The sequence below is a fragment of the Alosa sapidissima genome, chromosome 20, assembly GCF_018492685.1.
Source record: "Alosa sapidissima isolate fAloSap1 chromosome 20, fAloSap1.pri, whole genome shotgun sequence".
NCBI lineage: Eukaryota > Metazoa > Chordata > Actinopteri > Clupeiformes > Clupeidae > Alosa > Alosa sapidissima.
In genome coordinates this window covers 22550288-22578131 of record NC_055976.1, presented here as the reverse complement: position 1 = coordinate 22578131, position 27844 = coordinate 22550288, and the positions used below count along the sequence as shown (strand labels likewise).

Genomic DNA, 27844 nt, shown 5'->3' with positions numbered 1-27844 from the left:
TTATACACCCCACAACTTCAACACTGCTAATGTCAACAGAGAAAAGAAAAAAAAACTTCAGTTTTCAGGTCTTTCAACATCCGTCAACCTATCATGAGAACCCAGACTGACAGGGCTCTCTAAACTGGGTGCCTTTGGGGCCGATGATTGTTTGCCCCCTCACCATTCACCAGAAGGCTAAAATATCACACATACACTCAATGATTTAATCTAGATTTGAGAATATATACAAAGAACACCTACATGAAATACAAGGCATTAACAGGCGATTGTACTTGAATAGCAATTGTCAAGTCCATAGGTGCTTCAGATGCATTGCAAGGGACCTGCAACAGCTAACAACCACCTAGACACCATCTTGTGCTCAGTAGGATTACCACACAGTTGCCTGTAATGTGGGGAGGAGCACTGAAATGAAGTTGTATTGCAGACCATTTAGGTCTATTTATATTCTATTTAGGACTATTCATATGTCAAATCCATGTCAACTCACCAACACTGTGACATAAAGACTGTTAGCCTACATCCAAGACATCCAGATCCAGGACCAAATCTGGGACATTCCTTTCCCAGAATTCGCTTCCCATTTGTGGAAATTTCCAAGAAATACATTGAAAACAGGCATGGACTACACAGTCATATCACCATTCTAACATATGATAAAAGCTCAGAGTTCAAATGGCTAAACAACAAAAATAGAATTTGTTTCATTTTAATAATTTAATTTAGATACATTTTTTTGTAATTGTTGACAATCATTACATAAGATATATTTACAGGTCATTATGAAATATTGTTATAATTTACAGGAGTTTATACAAAAAAATGTTTGACAGATGTCTTGATTATAGAATCCTGATGCTGTCATATTTTGTGATGGTAATTTGAGTGGATTAAGATCTATTTACACATAAATTCAGTATTAGATAAATCTTATATTTTTCATGTACATATATGTGCTCTTTGAGGCCTTGGAAAAAATGTTCTCAGTGTTGGTTGATGAGAATACTGTACTTAGTTCCCTTTTTAAACCGAAGTAGCCAACATTTAGAAACTTAATACACAAAAAAAAACCTTTAAATAATGATTAATTACATTAACATTTGAGAATACCTATATAATTATAAAATTGTGTACCTTTTTTTAAACATCATCTACGGTTATGAAACTTAAATCTATCGATTATGACAATGGTTTACAGTTGATACCAACACACCTTCTTGGCCTGTGCTTTGGCATGGTCAAAGGCCGAAAACACGACTCCTCTGTGTCTGTTTCCAGCTGTGTGTAGCACGATGTGAAAGGGGACACACTGAAGATGGAAGGGAAGCCATGAGAGGCCTCAGGGCTACGCCAAACACTGGCATGGTTGTTTTTTTGTACAGAAGAGAGGTGAGGACTGCAGCGATAGATTCAAATCATTACAATTGGCCAAAAAAAAGGGACTAACGTTCTGGAGAAGCCCAACTGGACCATGAGTCCAAACGCGGAGAGAGGTGGGAGGGAGGGTGGGAGAGGTGCCAATTTAAAGTCCGGGCAGTGCTTTGTTTATCAGTGTGAGGGTCGTTTATGTCCAGCATTTCCATAGCTTGATGTCTCCTGTCCAGTAAAAATGCCATGGATAGTCAGGCGGCCAATGGCAAAGAGTTCTTTTCGTCGGTCTTTAAACATGACACCCTGCTAAAAACCAAACGTTTCTCAGACTCCGACCCTGTTTGTCATTGGGCTCTGAGGCAGTGATCTGCATGGAATTTGAAAGAACTCATGTGAAAGAATAAAATATATTTTTTTCTCAAAACTAGTTAAAATTAAAAATGCATTGTGCTCCATCTCAATAACCGAGATTTAAATTATATCAAACCGAAGCATGCTTTTCAAAAAGATGTTTGATATATATAGCGACTATAGGAAAAAAAAAGGCTTTCAAGGAGGACCCCTTAAAAGATCAGTTAGTAACCTTTCCTGGATGCAGTTGGCTTGGCTACGAAGTAAATAGGTATACTAACCCGAAAAACAAAGTTTTTAAAGTATATGCAAACACAAGCATAAATATTTGAACCACAGAATATGCTACGAATGACAAATATACGTGATATACTGGAACTCTGGAACAGGCTTTGCAATATCGCATGTCTTTAAAATCTCTCTTTCCACACTATCCACGCGCTTCGTCAGTCATTCCAGCATTCTCAGGATAAATTCCGTTAATCCCAACTCCTGCTGTCAGATCCTTCTTCCAAAGGGTCTTTCCTCCCTCATCGTTGTTGTTTTCATTGTTTTGAAACAATAAGCAAAAAAAAAAAACAAAAACAAAACAAAAACAAAAAACAGGAAAAAGAAAAAGAAAACGTCAGTGCACTGTTCTTTTTCGTTTTTCCTTTTGTTGCATCCCCCGGCCACACCACACACACACACACCCACACACACACACACACACACACACACACACCCACACACACATACATACACACACACACACACAATTTCTCAGTTCAGCCCCAAACCGCACAACTCCTCCTACTCCTCTTAGTGGACGTAGTAAAGCCAGTAGACTACGTTGAAGAAGGAGAAGACAGTGGGGAAGATCATCCGAGACCACTTGTCGATGGAGTTGACGTCGGACAGGTCGGGGATGTTGACCTTGAGCTGGGAGGCCCGTCGGCGCAGACGGCTCTTCTTGGTGGCATGGCGCTCCAGCGCGCTGTGCCCGTAGTTCTGGCGGGCCAGCGCGGCGCGGCGGTACTGCAGGGTGGAGCTGTCGTACGCCAGCATGGTGCTGCGGGGGTCAACGCCGCCTCCTCCGCCGCCGCCCAGCGCGCGCGACAGGTCGGACGACACCATCTCGTTCTTCATCTCCAGGGTGCCGAGCAGGATGTTGTCGTCCGGGTTCATCTGGAGGGCCAGAGAGAGAGAGAGAGAGAGAGGTGGAAATGGAGAAAGAGAGAGCCAAAAATAAAGAGGCAAAGAGAGAAAGAATGACAAGGAGAGATGGATAGAAAGAGATACAATGAGAGAACAAGAGAGAGAGAGAGAGAGAACAAGAGAGAGAGAGAGAGAAACAGAGGCAGAGGGCACTGTGGGTGTTGTGCTAGATGGGTCTTTTGTGGCAAATTTAGTCATCGCCTGTGGACTGATGGGTGTCTGTCTGAAAGTGTTTCTTTGGCTTTGTACTTTATACAAGTGTGACAGCATTTTATACTCAATTTTTAAATTTCACTACCAGACTGTTCAGGAAATATCGGCAGAGTAGGAGTCTGTCGTTCATAGAATCAGACTATCTGGAATGTGATTACATGTTAGAAACACAGTGTATATAAAGTATACATAAAAGTATAATAGTGTTAAGATAACTAAAGTGCAAGACCCTAAGGAGTTAAAGGATAATTCCGGTGTGATTTTGACCTAAAGTGTCTTGAAACATGTAACTAAGTGTGAACGTATGTCTCATAGCTCACCTCAGCTTGTCCCCTGCACTCAGAAATCTGCTGCTAGTTAGCCAATGCTACCAGCAGTGTTTCGTTGTGGTGCCTCGGGCATCGGTCTAGCCATGCAAATAAATCACTGTTTTACACCATTTATGAGGCTCAAAGTAGCTCCATACTTCCTTGGTAGACTTCCGAGGGCCTTGACGTTTAAAACGAGACATGGAGAACTTTTAAAAAGCACTGGTAGATTATTTACAAGACGATTTATACAGACAGTACCTTAAGGAATTTTACCGTCCGACGCCATCTTGAATTTAGTCACGACTCGAAAATATCATGCCCAAAGTTATCAACCTAGATCAAGCAGGATTTATTAAGGGAAGATACTCCACGGACAACATTAGAAGGTTGCTGAACATTACTAATTACTTAAAGGTGAATCAAAGGCCTTCTCTGCTTCTATCTTTGGATGCAGAGAAGGCCTTCGACAGAGTTGAGTGGAACTTCCTCTTTAGTGTATTGCATAAATTAAATATGGGAGATGACTTTATTGAATGGATCAAGGCAATCTACCAAGCTCCAAAAGCAGCAGTTATAACTAATGGTTTGACATCTGTTCCGTTCAACTTGATGAGAGGTACGAGACAAGGGTGTCCACTGTCAAGCTCATTGTTTGCAATAGTGATTGAGACATTAGCAACATCTGTACGAGATAATATCAACTTAAAAGGAGTACACATTGGCAAAGACGATCATAAATTATCTTTATATGATGATGATATAGTCTTATATATTGAGCAACCAGAAAATTCCTTACCACACTTATATAGCACAATTGAACAATTTGGAAAATTCTCTGGATATAAGATAAATTACAATAAATCCAATGCATGTCTCTTACATATGAACCCAACAGAAGAAATGCAGAAATTATACCCTTTTAAATGGTCACCAGATTCAAATATCTAGGAGTACACTTCACACCACAACTAGTTGATTTATTTAAAAAGAATTACATTCCCCTTACTAATGACATTAACAGCGATCTATGTAGATGGGCCAAACTACCTTTACCTTTAGGGAGGATAAATGTCATCAGGATGAATATCCTTCCTAGACTGAATTTTCTCTTTCAAAATGTACCTTGCTACTTGTCTATAACATTCTTTAAAAAACTGAACAGTCACATTTCAAAATTTATATGGTCCAATAAGAAACCAAGAATTAAACTACTGACCCTGATGAAACCTGAACCCATGGGTGGTCTAGGTCTCCCCAATTTCCAACACTATTACTGGTCAGCCTAACTAAGAAACATACTATCATGGTCATTGGGAAGACCAGACTCTCATTGGGTACAAATAGAAGCAGGATATGTTGACCCAATACCTTTACACTCTCTCATATTTATCAAACATTTTAAAAAGATAAAAAACATAGGGCAATAATTTACTGTTGTAAACACATTATCTGTTTGGCGAGGCTGTTTAAGAAAGTTTGGCACTGCTAAATTCATTTCTGTATACTCACCTATCCATCAAAATCCTGATTTAAGAAAATACTTGCATTTAACTGATAGATGGAGACAATTGGGGATAAATCAACTCAAAGACATGTTTCATAAAAACTGGAAATTCAAAACATTTCAAGAACTAAGTTCAGAATTGAATTAGCCTAACTCAGATTTTCTCAAATACATGTAAATCCAGAGCACTATAAAATCGCTTATTAAAGAAAACAAGTTAAATTTCGAACTGACTGAATTGGAAGAGAACCTAATAACACCATCTACAATTAGACTACGTTTACACGAAGCAGGGTATTTTTCTAAACGAATATCTGGCCATCTACGTTTGCAAATAAAACTGCATTTACACAAGACCGTTTTTTTTTTTTAAATGTGTTTACACGAACCCGTGTACATACATGCTGTCATGAGCACGCCAAACCACAGTGGCAGTCTAATAGGGCTTTGACTTTGGCCCAAAAATCATATTCGAAGTTCGTTTGTTTATTAATATTAAAATTCGAATATATTCGAATATGTATTAATAATATTTTAACCCATTAAATGTCTCCAGTAAGACCGATATTGGTATCAAACTTAAGTTCTATATGTTCTGTCCACCAGAGGGCAGTGTATCAGTCAATGTCAATAGACTATGTGCACGAAAGGTTAAAATTGTTAAAATTGTTATTGAGATAGGGCTGGGCAATAAAACGATAGCGATATGTATCGCAATAGACATGTAATCGATATCAATAAAAAATACGTTCGATAGAACATTCATAATTAAAAGCAACACACACCTCCTGCCTTACGTTGTCCATAAATAAATAGGCCTAGGCTAAATATATCTTGCATTGTAGTATGTCAAACTCTACCAGAGTAGGCGATAGAAGTAGGCCTACCTCAACACAGACTCTTCTTCCCCCGTACACTCTCTCTCTCTCCCTCTCAACAGGCGCATCTCTCCTCAGCATGCACAACATGTAATCCAAACATTAATCGTGCAAGATGACTGGCTAAATTGCTATTAAATCCGGTTAGCATCATTAGCAGGCTGCACGAATTTGTTTAAAACTGTTGCATTCAAATTGACTGCTAAGTTCTAATCATCTCAATCCCGATGCAAATGGAAAAGTATTTTCCAAGACTCAAACGGGCCTGTCCCAAGGAGAAAAAGTATTCATTTGAAACTTAAACACACGTAGGGAAACTGAACAGTCTAACCAGACTATGATACACTAGCAAATTAAGCTAATGTTACTTTGTTTACAATATTTCCAGGCTTCAACCAGTGCTGCTTTTAATTCAGACTTATCTGCACATTTATTTATTTGAGTGTTTTTCATGATTGTGTTGCCATTTCTTTTCCCTGTTTGCTTTGATTGATAACTGAGGTGATTAAAATCAGAGGAAGGTTAACTTTAAAATAAAAGTGTCTATTATGTCTATGTGTGAGCTCACTAAGCGCGAACCAGCCAGATGCTAATGTCACCTACAGGAGCCCAGATGACCAATAATAGCCATGCTAATGAGCTCGTGATTTTACTTCACCAGGCGTGAAAAAAAAACTCGGAATCTGAATCGAAAATAACGTTTACAACCAAATACATTTCTAGAACTTATCTCCATAGGCTAGAGGTTCGAATATTAAGAGATCCCTAAAATTCGTTCGAATATCTTTAATTTTAAAAATAATCGAATTATATTCGAATAACGAAGTTCGGAGTCAAAGCCCTACAGTCTAACCGTTAGACTCTAACGATAAGCTCAAGCTCACATTAACCAATCAGAACCCTTAAAAGTCGCACGTGAGAACATGTAAATGTAAACATTGCTCGCACATTTGGTGTACTTCTGTCACATACTGTGACGTTGGCTGCCCAAAACTCCGTTTACCACAGTTTACAACCAAACGCATAAACGAAGTTTTCCAAAAAAATCACTTTGGCCGGAGTTTTTTTTGGATAACCGTTTTACGGGGCGAATTCTCCGTTTGCGTCTAAATGAAAGGCTCAAACATAGGGAAATGTCTTCGTTTATAAAAAAAAACACATGCTCGTGTAAACGGGGTCTTAGAGGCCAAATTAGCAAACTGTACAACATTTTAAATCAGAAATGCCAAACAGTTTTCCCAGCAATTCTAAAGACCTGGGAAACGGACTTATCCATGAAATGTGAAGATAATAATTGGCAAAATATATGTGATAGAATTTTCTTCCCATTTACTAGCAACAAGATTAAAGAAACAAATTTCAAATTCATTCATAAACTCTACCTTACTCCTATGAAAATGTATAAAATCTCTAAAGAAAACTCACCAAACTGCCCAAGATGCAAAATCAAAGAAGGTACATTTTTGCACATGTTCTGGCACTGCGACAAATTGAACAATTTCTGGAAAATGATTCATTCAAAAGCTGTTTTGGAACTAGAATTTGAGATGTCCCCATGCGTCTATTTACTCAATGACATAAGCAGCCGCCATTTGGACCAAATGAAATGCAGATTGTTGATTTCCATCACACACTTTGCAAAGAAATGTATTCTTCTCTGGTGGAAAAACAAGCTTGCACCAACATTCAATATGTTTATAGAACAGATCTCTCAATTTCTTCCCGTAGAAAAGATAACACTTGAAAGTCACAATAAGGGTGACCTATTTCATGACCTTTGGAATCCACTACTTTCCCACCTGGAAAAGCAGGTCATATGAGAAATATCTATTCCACACACTCCAGTGTGATAATAATGGGGTGAAGTTTTTTTTTTTTGTGCCTGAATGGGAAACTAGCTGCCGGCGTGCGGTTGCCAACCCTCACTCCGCAGGGAGGAGCCCAGGTAGGAGCTGGACACGCAGCGACCGAGACCTCTGGCTGTTGGAGTGGGCACGCTTGGGGGGCTAGATGGCTTAACTTTGTCTATGATGTGTCGGTAATGTAAAATAAATTAGAACTAGTTCGTTACTGTGATTTGTCAACGCACTGCGCACTGGTTATCTAAGTACTGGTAATGTTTTTTTTTTTTTTTTTACATTATTATTTTTTTTCTCCTTTTCCTTTTTTAATTGCTGTTGTCCTTTTTTATTAATATTATTTCCCCTTCTTGTGTATTAGTGAGAGTGGCATAGGTGTATGAGTGTGAGTGGGGGCGTGTGTGTGTGTGCGTGTAAGCGTGTGTGCAGAGATGACTCAATAAGGATGCACATGTGTGTGTGTGTGTGTGTGTGTGTGTGTGTGCATGTGAGCGTGCGTGCAGAGATGACTCAATAAGGATGCGTATGTGTGTGCGTGTGTGGAGAGGATGAGGGTGTGATGTGGATGTAGAGCACTTGTTTATAAAAACTGTTCATGAGATCCATTGAAAATTTTAATGTACATTTGTAAATTAACTCTTCTGTGATCGATTGAAAATAAAAAGATGTAAAAGAATTTAGTCACGATAAGTCGAGCGACGAGTATGAACGAACAGGTATGATAAGGGGTCAGATTCCAAAAATAATTCTGTGGAAATGCATGGATTCCAGTTGCTGCTACTGGAAGCAACTGAATCCATGCTTTTCCACTGAATTATTTTTGGAATCTGATCCCTTATAATACCTGTTCATTCGTACTCGTCGCTCGACTTATCGTGACTAAATTCAAGATGGCGTCGAACGGTAAAATTCCTTAAGGTACTGTCTGTATAAATCGTCTTGCAAATAAACTACCAGTGCTTTTTCAAAGTTCTCCATGTCTCGTTTTAAATGTCAAGGCCCTCGGAAGTTCACCAATAAGGTATGGAGGTACTTTGAGCCTCGTAAATGGTGTAAAACAGTGATTTATTTGCATGGCTAGGCCGATGCCCGAGGCACCACAACGAAACACTGCTGGTAGCATTGGCTAACTAGCGGCAGATTTCTGAGTGCAGGGGACAAGCCGAGGTGAGCTATGAGACATACGTTCACACTCGCTATCATGTTTCAACACACTTTAGGTCAATATCACACCGGAATTCTCCTTTAAGAAGAATAAATTAACCTCAATATACTTTACACACTTTACAGTTAAACATTGTCAGTTGCATCATTAATAAATACAATACACTTTGCAAACCCAGCAAAATCAAACAATTCAATGGAAAAAAGTCATAACTCATTTCCGAATTTCAACCATGGTCTTGGTTAAAATTCTTTCTGCATGTAAATAGCCAGGTAAATAAAGGCAAATCAAAAGGAAATAAAGAAATCATGAGGAGCGGTAAAAAACTGGAGAGGTCGACAGTGACGAGCAGCTAAGCATAGATGGAGGAAAGGAGAGGTTCAAGGTGAAGAAGAGGAGGGAGGAAGAGGACCGTGGAGGAGGAAGAGGCCTCTAATCTGTTGCCAGTGATGCTAGAAACAACCACAAACCTTCACAACATCATGCAGTCTGCTGAGTCACTCGCTATGGCTTTGGCTTGAAACGCTTGGCTAGACTAGCCTAGGACAACTACTGTACATCATCCAAGCATCAAGGCTAATTTCTGTTTTGTACGCTAGCTACATAACACTTGCTCAATTACTGTTGGGGGGAGAAAAAAAGACAATAAGAAAGAAAATAGCACGTGTCCACGTCAAGGCTATGTGGTCGTCATCGAGTAAGATAACCATGACAAAAAAAAAAAAGAAGTCATCTAGAGGCTCTAGGCTTTTAAGACTAAGCTGGCAGAAAAGGGGTCGGAGGGAGACTAGAGTCAGGTGCAAACCGTGATCAAAGCAAGGGAGAAACAGAATGGTGAAAAAACAATGATGGTAGCCAGGAAATCCATTCATTCCAAAAAAGTAAAAAAAGAGGAGAGGGGTTGGGAAAGAAAACCAAAAAATAGCGTTGAGCTCTTTTGTTTTTATTTGCTTTGGACTGGGTATTGATGCAGATCCATCACACAGTCCTTCTTTTCTATTGTTTTTTTTTATTTTTTTGTTACTTCCAGCCAAGTGATAAGTACCTTATTTCTTTGCTCGCCTAGTCCTAATGCCGCGTCCTCTGCAAAGATCGGATCCCACATCGAGTCATATGCGTCAATTTCCCTCTGTTTCATTCGGGCATACAGAGCATCGTCTCTCTGAACTACATTTCCCATCAACCACTGCAAGCACACAAAATCATCAGGGTTACTTCGAAAACGGGAGCTTGCAACACTCAGAGATACAGAGAGAGAGAGAGAGAGAGAGAGAGAGAGAGGAAGAGAGAGAAGAGAGAAAAAGGATTTGGCACATCTAACTTATAAAACTAAATAAGATTATGACGGGAGGCGGTTTAAACGCTGCCAGCCATGTTGTGTTTTTTTTTCTTTTTTCTCTTTTTTTCTTTTCTTTTTTTGGGGGGAGGTTCGCTCTGTGAAAGCTTGCCCTTGGAAAGAGACAGTGGGAACAAGCCCAGTGTACCGTACATCTCAGTAAATGAATGGTCACCACTTTCCGACTTTCCACCACCATTCACAGGGCAAAATAAGTACTGTGTCAGAATACATTTCCATTCCACAGTGGTTGTCTTACAGAACCAGAGTGGTAGCCTACTGCGGAAATAACATTAAAAAGAGAACAGAGCCAGGAGAGCATCCAGTGCTGAGGAGCTGCCACCAAGCCAGCAACCTGGAAGCGAAACTGTTACTGTTAATGGCAATTTGAATGAATTAGAGTACATCTTAGTGTGGGCATGTTTGTTTTGTGTGTGTGTATGTGTGTGTGTGTGTGTGTGTGTGTGTGTGTGTGTGTGTGTGTGAGTGTGTGTGTGTATGTGTGTGTGTGTGTGTATGTGTGTGTGTGTATGTGTGTGTGTGTGTATGTGTGTGTGTGTGTGTATGTGTGTGTGTGTGTGTGTATGTGTGTGTGTGTGTATGTGTGTGTGTGTGTGTATGTGTGTGTGTGTGTACCGAGGCAGTACCTTGTTGGGGTCAGGCCTCATCTTCTCATTGTTGGCCAAGGCAGCTTTTTCCGCTGCCTTCTTCTGCCTTTGCGGCCCCCGTCCGAAGAAGATGTAGTTGACGAAGGCGTACTCCAGCAGGGCCAAGAATACGAAGACAAAGCAGCCCATCAGGTACATGTCAATGGCCTTCACATAGGGGATCTTGGGAAGGGTCTCTCTCAAATGTGTGTTGATGGTAGTCATGGTGAGCACCGTGGTGATACCTGGAAACCAACAACACCACCCACCATGAATGACATCATCTTCACATCACAGCCTACATCGCTCAAATTCTAGAACAGACCGGCCTAAATCCTGCCGCAAACCATCAAACTGGAGGCCATCCAGTTTAAACAGAGGCTGTTCCCTGATATCTAATACAGGAATTGTGCAGAATAGAGAGAGCCTTTGTGCGCATTTAAACAGTCTTAAATAAATGCAATTTGTTCAAGTGAATATGACCATTTCCATGCTTTATTATAAACATATTAAGGCCCTTATAGACCACTGGACATTAATCCGCTTAACAGCATTTCTCTCTGTTTGCACTCCTGCCCTGGCGGGAGGACCAGTGTGCATTGCTACACACAAACGTCTCATCTGGGATGTACACTACCACAAATATTAGGATAAATCTTGAATTATGATCACATGCTTTAATATCTAGCTTCCTTGTTCTATCCATTTTCTTGTCGTCATCATTGTTGCTGTAACCGTGGTGATCTCCAACCATGCAGTATTAGTCACAGCAGAATTCACCTGCCTTTTGCATTATATTATTTTTTTCCCCCCGTTGCGTTTGTTTTTCCTAGTCATCTGCATGCACAATCTGTATTTGGTCAAATTCACACGTATAATAAATCACCCCAGTCAGGCACACTTGGGTCTTTGGCGTTCAATGGCCTTCAATGCCATTAGTCGCTGGCTCTGTTGCACTCCACTATCCTATACGGTTGGCCCGCCATAACTGGCCCAGAGCTGGGCCAAGACTGGTCTGTGATGGGCTCTGCAAGGGAAGCTCACCCCGTGCAGAGAGACGGAGCAGAGGATGCTATGAAACACTCACTCAAGCAGATGACCTCACAGAGAGAGCAGGAGGAGGAGAGAGAGAGAAGAGAAGAGAAGAGAAGAGGAGAGAAGAGGAGAGAAGAGGAGAGGAGAGGAGAGAAGAGGAGAGGAGAGGAGAGGAGAGGAGAGAAGAGGAGAAGAGGAGAGAAGAGAAGAGGAGAGAGAAAGAGAAGAGAAGAGAAGAGGAGAGAAGAGGAGAGGAGAGAAGAGGAGAGAAGAGGAGAGAAGAGGAGAGAAGAGAAGAGAAGAGGAGAGAAGAGGAGAGGAGAGGAGAGAAGAGGAGAGAAGAGAAGAGGAGAGGAGAGAAGAGGAGAGGAGAGAAGAGGAGAGAAGAGGAGAGGAGAGGAGAGGAGAGAAGAGGAGAGGAGAGAAGAGGAGAGGAGAGGAGAGGAGAGAAGAGGAGAGGAGAGGAGAGAAGAGAAGAGGAGAGAAGAGGAGAGAAGAGAAGAGAAGAGGAGAGAAGAGGAGAGAAGAGGAGAGAAGAGGAGAGGAGAGAAGAGAAGAGAAGAGAAGAGGAGAGAAGAGAAGAGAAGAGGAGAGAAGAGGAGAGAAGAGAAGAGGAGAGAAGAGGAGAGGAGAGGAGAGGAGAGGAGAGAAGAGGAGAGGAGAGGAGAGAAGAGAAGAGGAGAGGAGAGAAGAGAAGAGAAGAGGAGAGAAGAGGAGAGAAGAGAAGAGAAGAGGAGAGGAGAGAAGAGAAGAGGAGAGAAGAGGAGAGAAGAGAAGAGGAGAGAAGAGGAGAGAAGAGAAGAGGAGAGAAGAGGAGAGAAGAGAAGAGGAGAGAAGAGGAGAGAAGAGAAGAGAAGAGAAGAGAAGAGGAGAGAAGAGGAGAGAAGAGGAGAGAAGAGAAGAGAAGAGGAGAGAAGAGGAGAGGAGAGAAGAGAAAAGAGAAAGAGAAGAGAAGAGAAGAGAAGAGAAGAGAGAAAGAGAAGAGAAGAGAAGAGAAGAGAAGAGAAAAGAGAAAGAGAAGAGAAGAGAAGAGGAAAGAGAAGAGAAAAGAGAAGAGAAGAGAAAAGAGAAGAGAAGAGAAGAGAAAAGAGAAAGAGAACTATTTAGAGTATGAAAGGGAGGGTGAGAGAAGAGAGCGAAGGATGAACAGAAAATGAGATGCACTTGGTAAAAGGAGGGGTAAACGGATCATGCAAAACGAAAGGAGCACGAACACCCATGATCAACAGTGAAACACAGAGACAGATGCAAGACACTACAAGGTGCCAAGGGAAAAGGGGAGACACTAAGAATGGTAAACAAAGAGGAGGAAAACGGAGATAGAGATGGAAGGGTTGCAGAGAGAGAGTCACAGAGTGATAAAGACACACGGCTCAATCTCCAGCACCATCATTAGTCACCCACTTTATCTTCCTTTCAGGTGAATTAGAGTCAGAGAAGATGCGTGGGCCCCTCACGGTAAGAGCCAGGGACCCATTAAGCAGGAGGGAACAAATCAGCCCCTGGCATGGGGGTTACGTTTGGGGGTTACGTTTGTCATGGAAACCAGCAGCGATACATCACCACGGATCAGCCACATCTCCCCCGCTCGCCCAAACCAGATTGGAGGAGGCAGTGTTTGTCAGCCTGGTCCCATGGTTTGTCACAGCGAGAGCCACAGACAGCGAGCGCCATTAGGAGGAAACCCCAGCTAGTCTGCCTGGCGGCACCGGGAGCCTGGGAGGGGCATGAGTGAGCCACGTAGCAGCGGCAGCACTTTGCATTGATTATGTGAGTGACAGGCAGACGGCCCAATTAGGGAGCAGCCTGCCCACTCCGATCTCGACATGTCCCGGGTACTTAAGGGCCTTGATGAGACATCCCCTCTCAAGAGTGATGTCAGAGCGGATCGCAGAAGGCAGATGCATATGGGCCGAGTTTGGCCCGCGTGCGGCGTGGATCTGGCAGACTCCGCTCCAGCGCTGGCAGCTTGCCGGGATATGACAGGTCACTAAGCTAACCACACTGTTCTGCTTCTGAGTCCTCACTTCAGAGCTGCTAGCTGCTGCACTGCACTGACGACAAATAAACACCACTAAACTGGTCTTGCAGCAGGGAACGTCTGAATGTACATATTTGAATTTAAATATCGTCATGTATATCTGGCTAGATGTGCATGACAATGAATATCTGCAGACAACAATGTACAGATTCGGTCTAACTGAGAGAGCTCAGAATTTCAGCACATATTCCAACACAAGACAGCGAAGGCAAGTAGTGCTTATATGCTCAAGACCAATGCATGAAATTAAATAAATTATTCCAAATGAAACTTGGAAAATACTCTTTTTACAAAGTGTAAAAGTATACTCTTGCTAAAAAAAAACTAGGCGTAGTTACATATTCAACACTGGAATAATTTCCAGTGGGTATGAGCCCACCTAAGGCGACTCTGGCAGCCGAGGCGTCGTAGTTGATCCAGAAGGAGACCCAGGAGAGGATGGTGATCAGGATGGAGGGCATGTACGTCTGCAGGATGAAGTAGCCGATGTTCCTCTTCAGCTTGAAGCTCAGTGACAGTCGAGGGTAGGAGCCTGTGCAGAGAGAGGGGGCTAAATTAGTGAGAGCTAACACAGCTAACACTTAAAAAAACAATGGAGAATCTAGACATGATTTTCTTTGTCTCCTTCAGAACAAGTTTTATGTTTGTGTTGCAGTCTGATTGTTTGTATAAAAAGAATTGAGTAAATGGCATTGTGTATTTCATAAATTCAAAGACAGACTGCCTGCACCACTACTCTAGATAGGGACCTTCAGTGACCTGCCAAGTTAAACAACTGTGAAATAAAAACAAGAAAATCAACAAAAGATGAATTGCAATAGATATAATAATTGGCTCGGTAACAACTCAAATATGCTGCCATTGGCAATGACTATTCATATTTAGAATTATTTAATTTAAATGAACAATGTTAATGTTACCATACAGTGCAACAACTTTAACATAGTGATAAGCACTAGCAGCAGTGATAAGCTAATGGAAGACATAGTTCATTCATTTGACTTTTACTGTATGTAGGAGTCATTAATCATTCAGAGCTGGGGCTCCAGTGTGCTGGGTGCTGGGGGGGGGGGTGAGAGGAAGAGAGAGAGAAAAGAGAAAAGAGTTCGGAAGCCCTAGCGCACCTGTGGAGAACACCACGTTCTTGGAGATGAGCTTGTAGTCCACGATGGAGAACTGTGGCAGCTCGATTCTCTCCACCCCAGAGACGGCGCCGTCCCCGCCTCTCCAGTAGAACTCGATGTCGTCCGTGGTGTAGCCATCTGTCAAGAGAACCAGACACAACGGGCCCGTCAACGTTCCCCCTGTCCACATATGGCGGAGAACAGGGAGGGGATATGCTGTGGAGATGAGAGCCTCTGGGGACAGAGTACCGGTACCGTGGTTTCGTGGAGATATCTCATATCTATCTAGCGTTTCACACAGCCCAAGCACGGGATGACATAACGTCTTAAATGTCAAAAGCCGGACTATCAATATTGATGAGCGAAACACAGGAATTAAAAAGTAATGGGAGATTTCTCCCTCTTCCCCCACCCAACCCCCGCCAACGCAACAACACAGGCAAACATTCTGTAGCAGAGCGAGTTGCCGGAAGGATGGGAACAGAGAGGGGTGTGTGTACAGTATGTGTATGTGTATGTGTGTGTGTGTGTGTGTGTGTGTGTGTGTTTGTGTGTGTGTGTTTGACTCGGGAGCGAGCGTGCGTGGCGCTCGGAGGAGCAGCGCGACCGCAGCGATTCCCTCTCAGTCTGCACCAGCTAGTCTGCTGGAGCCTCGTAATGAGAGCCAGTGACCTATTTAGTGCGATGAATAATTAACGGGCCAAGCCTGCCGCTTTTCCACACGTTTAAGATAGTTATCTCTGCCTGGCTAAGCCATCCAGGTAGCGTCAGCGGCGGACAGAAGGAGCCCCCCCTTCTAGGTAGTAGTGGTGGGGGGGATGGAGGGATGGGGGGGGGGGGGGTGCCGGAGGTGGAGTGTATGGATAACTTAACCCCTGCAGGGTCCTCACTGGTAATGTTTAATTAAAGGTATTCCAAAGGAAACCACGGAGAGGAATTTCCAAGGCATGGAGACCCACACACACGCACACACAGGCGCGTGGGGTGTGTGCACATGCGCACACACGTGTGCAAATGAAAGAAAAAAACACATGCATGTTACACCTACAAATGTAAAAACTTCCCACAATGGTAATACAAATCTGCAAAAAAACAAACATAAAAAAACATCATATAGTTAAGGCCAAGCAGAAAAGGCCAGATGCCACCTATTGTTATTGTCAATTTTCAAACATAAAAATTGTTATCACCGTCACTGCATTCTACAGCTTAGCTGGAATGGAATAACTGTAATGTGCCATGATTGTGTCGTCACCAGTATGGTATTGAAGAACTGATCAACAATGGGACTGGCTTTAGCAAGACTAGATAGTCTACTACCAGCAGGCCTTAAGGAAGTTCAGCCTAACCAACATTGGATAGGTTGGAAAGACAAAGATTCTCTTGGATTACAAATCTGAGTGATTTTTTTGTCCCCGTCATACATCTACAATATAAGGCCAGAGCCCTTTGTATAAATCTTGAAATGGCACATGTGCTCAACTGTAGTCTTTTAATAGGCCAAAACTCTAAGTGGCCTATTGAATCTTTAATATTGATGTAAAACTAAAATGTCATCAGGAAACTTAAACAGTACCCCCTCTCAAAGGGAGCACAAGAATTCTTGAATTTTCCCTTGGGGATCAATAAAGTATCCATCTATCTAAGAGATCTAAGCATAAAAGTTTGAGAAAAAACCTTTTGAGCTTTTCCAGCAATACCGAATGTGAAAAAGTAAGTAGTAGCATTACCGGTATATGGTCAATTCTTGGGAGTCATTTCTCAAGAATGGCTTAAATCTTCAATCTTCAAACCTACAATAATGTAGCCTAACGTATTCCACAAAACACAGATGTACATTTGCGTACACATAAACGTACACATTTGTATGATGTTTGTGGGAAGTTATTAGGTCTGTGGCTGTAACACACATGCTCAAGCAGGCACACTGAGGAGTCCTCGTCCCCACACAGGCATACAGTCTGTCTGGACTGCTGTCTCAGGGACTTGGAGTGGAACAAGACAGATAGATAGGCAGGGCTGGGCTTATGAAGCAGTCTCCTTCCTGTGTGTGTGTGTGTGTGTGTGTGTGTGTGTGTGTGTGTGTGTGTGTGTGTACATGTACGTGTGTATGTTGTATGTATGTATGTATGTATGTATGTATGTTTGTGTGTATGTGTGTGTTTGTGTGTATGTGTGTATGTGTGTATGTTATATGTATGTATGTTTTTATGTATGCGAGTGTGTGTGTGTGTGTGTGTGTGTGTGTGTGTGTGTTTCTCTGCGTGTGTGCGCACACGCCTTTACTCTTGTTCCATTAACTCCTATTATCACTGAGCCACTGCCTTTGCCAGAGAAAAGTCATGTGACTGATTTATGTCAACATGGCTTCTGTGTGCCACACTTTGAAGGTGGCTTCCGCTCAGCGCTTGGGTGCAGCCACTGATTAAATCTTCAAGGAAAAAAAGCGCGCGCGCGAGAGAGAGAGAAAAACAAGAAAATGGAGAAGGGGGGAAAAAGACAGAAAAACATGAAGAATCCCGACAGCAACTCCCACAGCATCAGAGCCTTGGCTGAGTGAAAAGGGGAGATTACACTCTTATTATCCCTGGAATCTTGTGGTGCTTCGGAATCACGTCAATTAAAAATGTATCAAGTATCAAGTTCATCAAGAGGGAGAGGCGAGGCCAGGAGAGGAGAAAAGAGGAGAGGAGACACAAGGAGAGGAGCAGAGGGGAGAGGAGAGCAAGGAGAGGTTAGGAGAAGAGAGGAGAGGAGAAGAGATGAGAAGATATGAGAAGAGATTAAAGGAGAGGCGAGGAGAGAAGAGAAGAGAAGAGAGGAGAGGAGAAGAGATGAGTGAAGAGATGAGAGACGAGGAGAAGAGAGGAGAAGAGAAGAAGAGAGAAGAGGAGAATCGATGAGATGAGAGGTGAGGAGAAGAGAGGTGAGAAGAAGAGATGAGATGAGATGAGAGGAGAAGAGATGAGAGGAGACAAGAAGAGAGGAGAGGAGAAGAGAAGAGAGGAGAGAAGAGGAGAAAAGATGAGAGGAGAGGAGAAAAGATGAGAGGAGAGGAGAGGAGAAAAGATAAGAGGAGAGGAGAGGAGAGGAGAGGGAAGCTGCAGGCTCATTAAACGAGAACAGTGATGGCTGCCAGCGAGTGGTGCTGAGTGTTGGGGCATTGCAATCAAGCCCTGAGATTTTTCAGAAACGCCAGACGTGCACATGGTTGTGCAATGTAGAGCAGAGCTTGGATACAGTATGTGCGTGTGTGTGTGTGTGTGCTGTGTACTCACATGCACACTTGTTCATGTATTTGTATGAGTGCATGTGTGTGTGTGTGTGTGTATTTGTGTGTGTGTTTTGGCAGTGCCGAAAGACTATGGGTGTATGTGTGATAGTAGTAGGGCAGATGAATGTGTGTGTATGTGTGTGTGTGTGTGTGTGTGTGTGTGTGTGTGTGTGTGTGTGTGTGTGTGTGTGTGTGTGTGTGTATTTGTGTGTGTGTTTTGGCAGTGCCGAAAGACTATGGGTGTATGTGTGATAGTAGTAGGGCAGATGAATGTGTGTATGTGTGTGTGTGTGTGTGTGTGTGTGGGTGTGTGTGTGTGTGCGTGTGTGTGTGTGTAAGTGAATGTGTTTTTTTTTTTTTTTTTGCGTTTGTTTGTGTGTGCGTGCATGTGTGTGTGCAGACGTGTTTCTCTCTCTCTCTCTCTGTGTGTGTGTGTGTGTGTACACCCATGGAGAGTGTGTTTGAGAGAGAGATATCAGTGAGGAATTAGACAGCAGAATAAAAAAGTAAGGTTGCTCTTTAAAGAAGGAAGAGAGACAGCCAGGGCAGACTCAACTACAGGAGAATGGAACACGGAGCATGAGAACAGGAGAATGGAACACGGAGCATGAGAACAAGAGAATGGAACACAGAGCATGAGAACAAGAGAATGGAAAGACTCAGTGGAGTGAATGAAAAGATAGAACAAGAAATCAGGCAAAAGAAAGAAGAATGTAAAAGAGATTGAATGATTGTATGAAACAGATGAGAACTGCGAAGGAGCAGGCTAAAGAAGCAAGAGGTAGAGAATAAGAGCAACAACTAAGAAGAAAAGATTGGCAGAGAAAGGCACAGAGGGAGAGAGTGACAGATAGAGGAAGAGAGAGAGAGGCAGAGGAGGATGAGAATGATGAAAGGAATAAGATAGAGAGAGAAAGACAGAGAGGCTGACAGAAAATGCAAGAATACTATAAGGACAGACACATAGGGAAGGACTGACAGAGAGAGAGAGAGAGAGAGAGCAAGAGAGATGGAAAGAGAAAGACTGAGAATGACACAGAGAGAGAATGCAGAGAAGACAGAAAGATGAAAGGAAAATGACTGAAAAAGAGGCAGCAAGAGTAAAAGAGAAATAGAAGGAGGGAGACATCAAGAAGAGAGAGAGAGAGAGTTTAAGAAGTGGTAGAGAGAGAGGAGTGAAGGGAAGAGAGAGCGAGAGCAAGAGATAGAAAGAAAGTGAGAGACAGATAAATAGAGATAGAGCGAGAGAGAGAGAGAGAGAGAGATAGAGCGAGAGAGAGAGAGAGATAGGGCGAGAGAGAGAGAGAGAGAGAGAGAGAGATAGAGCGAGAGATAGAGCGAGAGAGAGAGAGAGAGGCCCAATGAGCACAATGGCAGGGGAGTAAGTGAGTGAGTGAGAGAGACGGGATTGATGGAGAGAGAGATCGAGTGAGTGAGAGAGAGAGAGAGAGATGGAGTGGGAGAGAGAGAGAGAGAGAGAGAGAGAGAGAGAGCGAGGGGTGGGGGGTAGTAGGCCCATTCTGACCGGTGCTGTTCTTTTAGCGCTCCTGGCAACAGTGTGATCAAACGGCACAGCTGATGCCCCGCCTCCACCCGACATCACAGCCTCTAATCCATGACTCTGAAGCCCCGCCTCCACCGCACATCACAGCCTCTAATCCATGACTCCGGGGACACAGATAAAACATGGAGAGGACCTCTCATTTCGCTCCACCAACTTTCATTTTTTATTAGAAGAATCTCCCTCCCCCTTCCCTCTCTCTCCCCCCCCTGCCTCTCCTTCTTTCTTTTTTTTGCACTACACACAATTACTTACAATGATGGTGGAAAATCATGTGAAATTAAAAAAAGAGAAATGCTATTCATCTTAATAGAGATGGTCGATTTGGGGCCTTTTGGGAGGCGGGTAATTGCCTAATTTATCTGCACCATAAGTGACTGCTTGAAATGTGATCACTGATGGTTGAGAGCCACACAACGTTTGAATTGAAAAAATAAAACAGAAGCAATATTTCATTCCATATACTGTATGACACCGCAGAAAGGACCATATAATTTGTACAGGACTATGTGAGAGAGCAGGGTTGTCTGTATAATGTAAAGAAGAGAAGAGTAGATGAGAGAATAGGAAAGAAGAGTACTGCAAAGCCAAAGAGCAGTATCTGCAAAATCGCCAAACTGAGAAAAACAGCTTTCTGTGTTTTTCTTACACCGAGTATAAGCATCAAATTATATTTAACAAGGGGTATAATTAGATCGATCAAAGTGAGGTAAATATTAAACATTTAGTTTTTTGACATTTAGGCAAAATTTGGTAGTTTTATAGGCTATACTGCACTTTGCCTTTGCATTACTGCTTATACTTACATGGCCATACAATAACATTTTGCAGTAAGTGTAGCAAGTGATCATAATCACTCAATTTTTATATTAATTGAGGAGGCACTACATTTTTAGTGAAGATATGCTGCTTGATGCCTTAACAATGGCACAACTCTGTCATTTATAAACATTTATGTAAAAATGGAACAAAATCAATCGGGTATTCTTGTAGACTTTCATGTCAAGCAATATTGCATTTCTGCACACCAAAACCTAACCTTTGACACCTTTGCACACTGCTGCTTATATTTGTCAAAGTATATGTTAATTACTTTTTGTAAAATCTGACTGACTATTTTGAATATGATACTTTCACTGGCATTTAATATTGTGAGACTGTATCATGATTGACACCTAATGTGTGTGTGAGTGTGAATGGTAGTGTGCCTTTTTAGAAGTAAGTCTAGGGCCTTTTTTAGTCCCAGTCTGTCCCTGTGCACGTATCACACACACACACACACACACACACACACACACACACACACACACACACACACACACACACACACACACACACACACACACACACACAAACACAGACACTTCCACATTCTTGTTGTTTGTCACACTTTCACATGGTTATCAATTCAGGGAAATTGTCTGGGCTTCGAGCTAACAGACAGTAACGCCAGTCATCAGGACTGTCAGTCCTGGAGAACCTTTGATAAAGTGATAGCTTTGTTTATTTCATGCCTTAATTAATCATATCCAATTAGAGTAAGGGCAAGTAAACCAAGGCAAAATGCAGTAATGGCAAGTGAAATCAAGGCAGTAAGGGCAGATACTGCACTCTGCCTTGGTTTCACTCTACTTTTCTATACAAACTGCAAACTAAAAATGTAAATTTAGCTAAGAAATTTATTAGGTAGCCATATGCCATTTTAACAGATTGAAGAGCAGATCATGTACTTGTTATTTGTGCAAAAAAGTGAAGATACTGCTCTTAGCCTTTGTAGGGCAGAGTAGTAGAGAAGAGAAGAGTAGATGAGAGAAGAGGAGAGAAGTGGAGAAGAGAAGAGACATAATGGTAACAGGTCTAAACAGGTCTAAAAGTAAAAGAGATTGAAGAGAATAAGTAGTGAGAGAACAGAGGGGGAGTGGAGTAAAGAGAGAGAAGGAGATTAGGACAGTGTAGGGAGGAACAAGAGGAACAAGAGGAGGAGAGGAAGAGGAGGAGGAGGAGAGGAAGAAAAGTAGAGAGAGGACAGAGAGAAAAGTGAGAGGAGAGGTGGAGAAAAGGGGATAGGAGAGAGAGAGAGACAGAGCGATGAGAAGTGAAGAAAGAGAGAGGAGGTAGAGGAGGAGAGAAGAGGAAGAGGAGGAGGAGGAGGAGAGAAGAGGACACAGGGAGGCTATTGAGATACCTGTCCACTCCAGACTGGGGAGTGGAGTGGGGGAGTGTGGGGGAGGGTGTGAGGGCGGTCTGCTGGCTACTCACAGCTCTCTATTTCCAGGGTGCAGTTCTGCTCATCCAGAGGGTATCGGCGCAGATCCATCATACAGGCTGCCGTGGTGGTGATCCTGCCCAGGGGAGGGGGGGGGGGGGTAGTGTGGATTAAGCCAGGCATTCTCAAGGACACAGGAGACACATGCATGCACAATGTACTCACACACACACGCTAGGACACACACATGCTCACAAAAGCATGGAATACACACATAGCCATACACAGCCATACACACACACACACACACACACACACACAATGCTATGCATACACACAAACCGTGTTATACACACACGCACGTGCACACACACACCCACAAACACACACACACACATATCCTAGTTATAGAAGCATACACACAGGAACATTTGGTTATACATACACAAGCACACATCCACACACACATGCTCCCACACTGTTCACACACACACACACACACACACACACACACACACACACACACACACATCCTAGTCATAGACATACACACAGAAACATTTGGTTATACATACACAAGCACACATCCACATCCACACACACATGCTCCCACACTGTTCACACACACACACACACACACACACACCCTAGTTATAGACACATACACACAGAAACATTTAGCTATACATATACAAAGCCAAAGCTTAACTAAACTAAAGCTTTAAGTTAAAAAAGGTCTTCGTCTAAAGAGTCGAGTGAAACAGAGGAGAATATCCAACAGGACTGGACACATAAAGCAGTGGGGTCCTCGGGATTGGGCCTCTGGTATGCCTGTTTAAAAATGACATAACGTTATATATTGAATGTTTTGTTATATGGCCTTTTTTCCTCCCTGAGAACCATGCTATGGCTGGACCACTACATACAAAGAGACCCTTCCACTGCAAGCAACCCTGCTCTCATCTCTGACAAATGGCTCAGTACTTCATCAAGGATTGATAAAGAAAATGGCTTGAATAAGCATCATGAGTCCATCTACTCAGTACACACACACACACACACACACACACACACACGCTGAGGGGTGGGGCTGGAGCTAATTAAGCTAGGCAAAACAAGCATGCTTCCCTGGGACGCCATTTCTCCTCACACACACGGACACAGACACAGACACAGACATAGACACACAGACACACACACACACACACACACAAATAAATAAATAAAAATGTAAAATTAAATATGAGGTTCCTGAATCTAAAATTTAATAGGTTTTCGCCTGAACTTTACTATGGCGCGAATTCTTCTTCAAGACTGCATATCATCAATAATTAAGGACGCAAGTTAATTTGAAATCCTCTCACATGAAATATCCCGCTCCCCCAGAGGCCCTCTCCTGGTGAGGCGAAAGTTCGGAGGGAGACTTTAAAACATGCTCGCTCTCTCTCTTTCTCTCTGTCTCTCTCTCTCTTTCTCTCTCTCGGCTGCTCGCTCTCTCTCTCTCTTTCTCTCAGCTGCTCACTCTTTCTCTCTCTCTCTCAGCTGCTCTCTCTCTCTCTCTTTCTCTCAGCTGCTCACTCTTTCTCTCTCTCTCTCTCTCAGCTGCTCGCTCTTTCTCTCTCTCTCGGCTGCTCGCTTACTCGCGCACCAGGTCCCTATTACGTAACAGGCCCGTTAGTGGACCCAAGGAACTGCGGGACCGGAGGGAGATGGGCACTGTCCAAGTTCGCCCCTTCACAAGCACTCGTCAAGCAGCAGCAGCAGCGGCAGTAGCACCAGGCGCCAGAGCCCATTCACCCGCCATTCTGGCTCCAGGCTCCATCCTCATCCACCACTCAATAATCACAGTTGCACAGGAAGCGCTGGGGAAATGTGGAAATCAGGCCAAGATGGCAGGGGTAAAAATAACAGCCTATTTATAGGTGCCGATGACGGCGTCATCATCATCATCATCATCATCATCATCATCATCACGGAGATTGGTAGCTGCTAGAAAGACAGCTGATGGAGCGAGTCTCATGGTGCTCTCACAGGTCCATATCACCTGTGGTGGTGTTCAAGAGGCAACAGGACTCCCCACTATCTCCAAAATACGGAACAAATACAGAAACAAGCCAATCACAACCACATTTTGTACAACGGAAACCAAAATGCTTTTAAGAAAATACATGTGAAATGTGAAACAGCTAAAAACAACCGAATGATTAGCTACGACAACAAAGAGCAAGTCAGATAGACACAGGCAGAGAGAGAGAGAGACCCTGCCTCTCCCCTCCCACTACAAAAACATGCCTAGCACCCAGCCAGCCTCTCACTCTCTCTCCGTAGCCGTAGAAACAGCAGCAGCTGCTGCTAGCGGAGGTAGCAGGAGGGGCAGAGGCAGAAGCACACGTCCCCGCCTGCCTCCTCTCTCGGCTGGTCACGATCTCGCTCTCTCCTCTTTTCTCCTCTCTTCACTCTCTTCTCCTCATTCTCTCTCCTCTCCCCTCTCTTCTCCTCATTCTCTCTCCTCTCCTCTCTTCTCCTCATTCTCTCTCTCCCCCCTCTCTTCTCCTCATTCTCTCTCTCCCCCCTCTCTTCTCCTCATTCTCTCTCCTCTCTCTCCTCTCCCCTGTCTTCTCCTCATTCTCTTTCCTCTCCTCTCCCCTCTATCTCTCTCTCCTCTCCTCTCCCTTCCTGGCCTCCTGCTTACTGGCTGAGAGGTATCAGTTTTCAGAGAAAGGATCTGGGTATGGTCCAGCAGTCAGGAAGATGTGGGCCAGTCCAGGTCTATACGATCTTAATGGGCTTAATGGTACCTTTTTACTCTGCACCATGCTCTCTCTCTCTCTCTCTCTCTCTCTCTCTCTCTCTCTCTCTCTCTCTCTATCCACCCCTCTCTCTGTCTGCTCTGCTGACCGTCTGGTCCTCTCCTGCCTGAACCGTGCTCGGGCTGCCACACTGTTTTTCTCTTAAGCATATTGCAGCACAGGGGTGGGGTGGAGGTTCGGGTCAGTGAGAATCAAATGCTCACTGTGCGTGTGTGTGCGTGTGTGCGTGTGTGTGCGTGGGTGTGTGTGTTTGTGTGTGTGTGTGTGTGTGTGTGTGTGTGAGAGAGAGAGGTAAAAGAGAGAGAGAGAGAGTCTCTGTTTGGATTTGCATATCCCCAGACTGGTTTCAAAACTAATGGGAGCACCACCACTATAATGCCCCCCCCCTCCACCCCCAACACACACTCTCTCTCCTTCTCTCTCCTACTCTCTCTCTCTCTCTCTCATTCTCTCTCTCCCTCCTCCTCGCTCACGGTTCATGTGAGGCTTGGCTCTGGACCCCTGGGCGTGATGTGCACCTTTATTCCCAATGACCTTGTTTACTGAGGCTTGTGCTGCAACACACCACAAAGGTCTCCTGACTAAATTTCATTAGGAGGGAGCGCATTTGAGCTCAAAGAGAGAGAGAGAGAGAGAGAGAGAGAGAGAGAGAGAGGGAAAGAGGGAGAGGAAAAACAACAGGAGAGGCACATTGTGACAGAACATTACTCCGAGCTACAGCAATCTCCAGTGGAGTGAATTACCAACAACGGCAGGTAAGGCCATCCTTTATGAGGAGAGTCATAATATCCACAGCCATACAACAGATGCAAATCTGCCCTCATAAATATACATTGAATATGAATTTTTAACACTGTCACAGCTTACATGGCTGAGGAATGGGCAGGGTGTCATTTGCGCTGGCACCTAAAACTGGAACTGGTGTGTTCATAGGATGGGGAGCCGGTTGTGGAGTGCAGTGGTTCGGAAATGAAAAACAGCCAGGAAACGAAAAAAGCTAAAGTCTTTCACACAAAGGTCATGGCGGACTGAGAAAGTCATGCATTCGGGAAAACCATATTTCAGATGGTCAAATATTGTGTCTGGCAACATGTCACAATATCAAATATCACTGACTCAACACGCTCTCCAAAAACAAAACTCTCACTGTCTGTCTCACCCTCCCTTCCTCTCTCTCTCTTTCCCTCCCTCACACTTTCTCTTCCTCTCTCTCTTTCACACACACACACACACACACACAGAAATGAGCCACAACATTTTTGACTTAAAACCAATGTCAAATAATACTGAGTTGACGACTGCTGACAGGGAGAGACAAAGAGAGAGAGAGAGAGGGAGAGGGGGAGAGAGAAAGAGAGAGAGAGAGAGATAAAGAAAGAAAAAGAGAGAAACAAACAAACAAAAACAATCATTGATTTAAAAACTAAAGCCCTTTGCCTTGAGGTGGTCTCAGTAAGCCCCCTATTGACAAGACAGGCGATAAAAAGGGAACGTCGAGGGGTATTGAATTCCCTCCTGCTCCCCTCAGCAGATCTCCCCACACGTAGCGACGCCTGTCATCATCCACACACTATTTTGAACGCCTCTGTGGTGTTCTCCCTCCTCGACAAAAGAAGATGGCCTCCTTAATGGCGTAAGAATATGCTATTACACAAAAGGAGTTTGCGAAGGGGGGGTCTAAAAATAGCCACTGCTTTCGCACTTGCTTGGGCTTGTCTTTGGACGTCCAAATCAAAGCGAGCCAACACTCTTATCCCCAGATGAATCTTTAATGGTTGCGCCTTCTCTCCCCCTGTTTCCCTCTCTCAATGCAAAGTCCTCTCAGAGGCATAATAATTCAAAAAATCTGTGCAATTATCTGTACAGAATCAAACTTTCTGAATCAATATTCAATAAAATTGTCTTTTATCTTCCATCTCACACATGTGAAATCTCTCCTTGTCCACAACAAGCATGCACACAAGCATCATTGACTTCTCTCAAAAAAACTAACGCAAAATAGATAGGTATTCAACACAGATTGGACATACTCTCAATCACGCACACACACACAGACACACACACACACACACACACACAAAGAACCGATAAAAACAGACCAAACACCCACTGATAAAACATCCATAGCCACACATCTCATCCATAGCCACACATCTCTCCAGTACTGGCCATCTAAGTAACTGGCCATCTAAGTGTGTGTGTGTGTGTGTGTGTGTGTGTGTGTGTGTGTGTGTGTGTGTGTGTGTGTGTGTGTGTGTGTGTGTGTGAGAGATCCGCCTGGCCCCGGCTGCAGTCCCATTCCCAGTCCTGCTCCTGGGCTCCCGTAGGCCTGAGTGCCGGCCGCTGCATGGCGAGGGCTGCGTGGCGAGGGCTGCATGGCGAGGGCTGCATGGCGAGGGCTGGATGGATCATCAGATCTGCCTGCCTCTCGCTGCATGGCGAGGGCTGGATGGCGAGGGCTGGATGGATCATCAGATCTGCCTGCCTCTCGCTGCATGGCGAGGGCTGGATGGATAATCAGATCTGCCTGCCTCTCGCTGATAGCCCGGCTGCGCTCTAACTGACAGTTGGGAACACTGTTGTAATTTTCTGCCTCTCCTGGTAATCGAAGGCCCAACTTTGGCAGGCTTACTGGAAGGGGGGGGGGGGTATGGGAAGGAGGGTGGGGGTGGTGGGAGGCTAACGGGGTGTTGGAATGGTGCGTACTGGTAATGAATGCAGACTACCCCACCCCTCCCCCTGTCTTTCCTCTATCCTTCCTTTTTTTACCCCTCCCCCTGTCTTTGCTCTATCCTTCCTTTTTTTACCCCTCCCCCTGTCTTTCCTCTATCCTTCCTTTTTTACCCCTCCCCCTGTCTTTGCTCTATCCTTCCTTTTTTCCCCTTCTCTCCATCCTCCTCCACCAGCCCCACCGACTCAGAATCCACTCTTCACCCTTTCAGCACACATGCCAGCGTT

General features: G+C 43.8%; 1 protein-coding gene across 2 annotated transcripts in view; it reads right to left on the bottom strand.

Moving 5' to 3' along the window:
- Positions 1-221: 221 nt before the first annotated feature.
- The window catches only part of gabrb2a (gamma-aminobutyric acid type A receptor subunit beta2a), a 39178-nt gene continuing 11555 nt past the window's right edge, over positions 222-27844 (bottom strand). Inside the window, exons 5-10 of one of the 2 annotated variants that reach the window (XM_042074051.1) lie at positions 22130-22212; positions 15036-15173; positions 14291-14443; positions 10836-11080; positions 9898-10038; positions 223-2892 (exon numbers count right to left, since the gene is read on the bottom strand). In XM_042074051.1, coding sequence (XP_041929985.1) covers positions 2527-2892; positions 9898-10038; positions 10836-11080; positions 14291-14443; positions 15036-15173; positions 22130-22212 — 1126 coding nt within the window. In that variant the 3' untranslated portion in view covers positions 223-2526. Of the gene's footprint in view, positions 2893-9897; positions 10039-10835; positions 11081-14290; positions 14444-15035; positions 15174-22129; positions 22213-27844 lie in introns of both variants that reach the window. The other variant, XM_042074052.1, reaches the window with a different exon arrangement.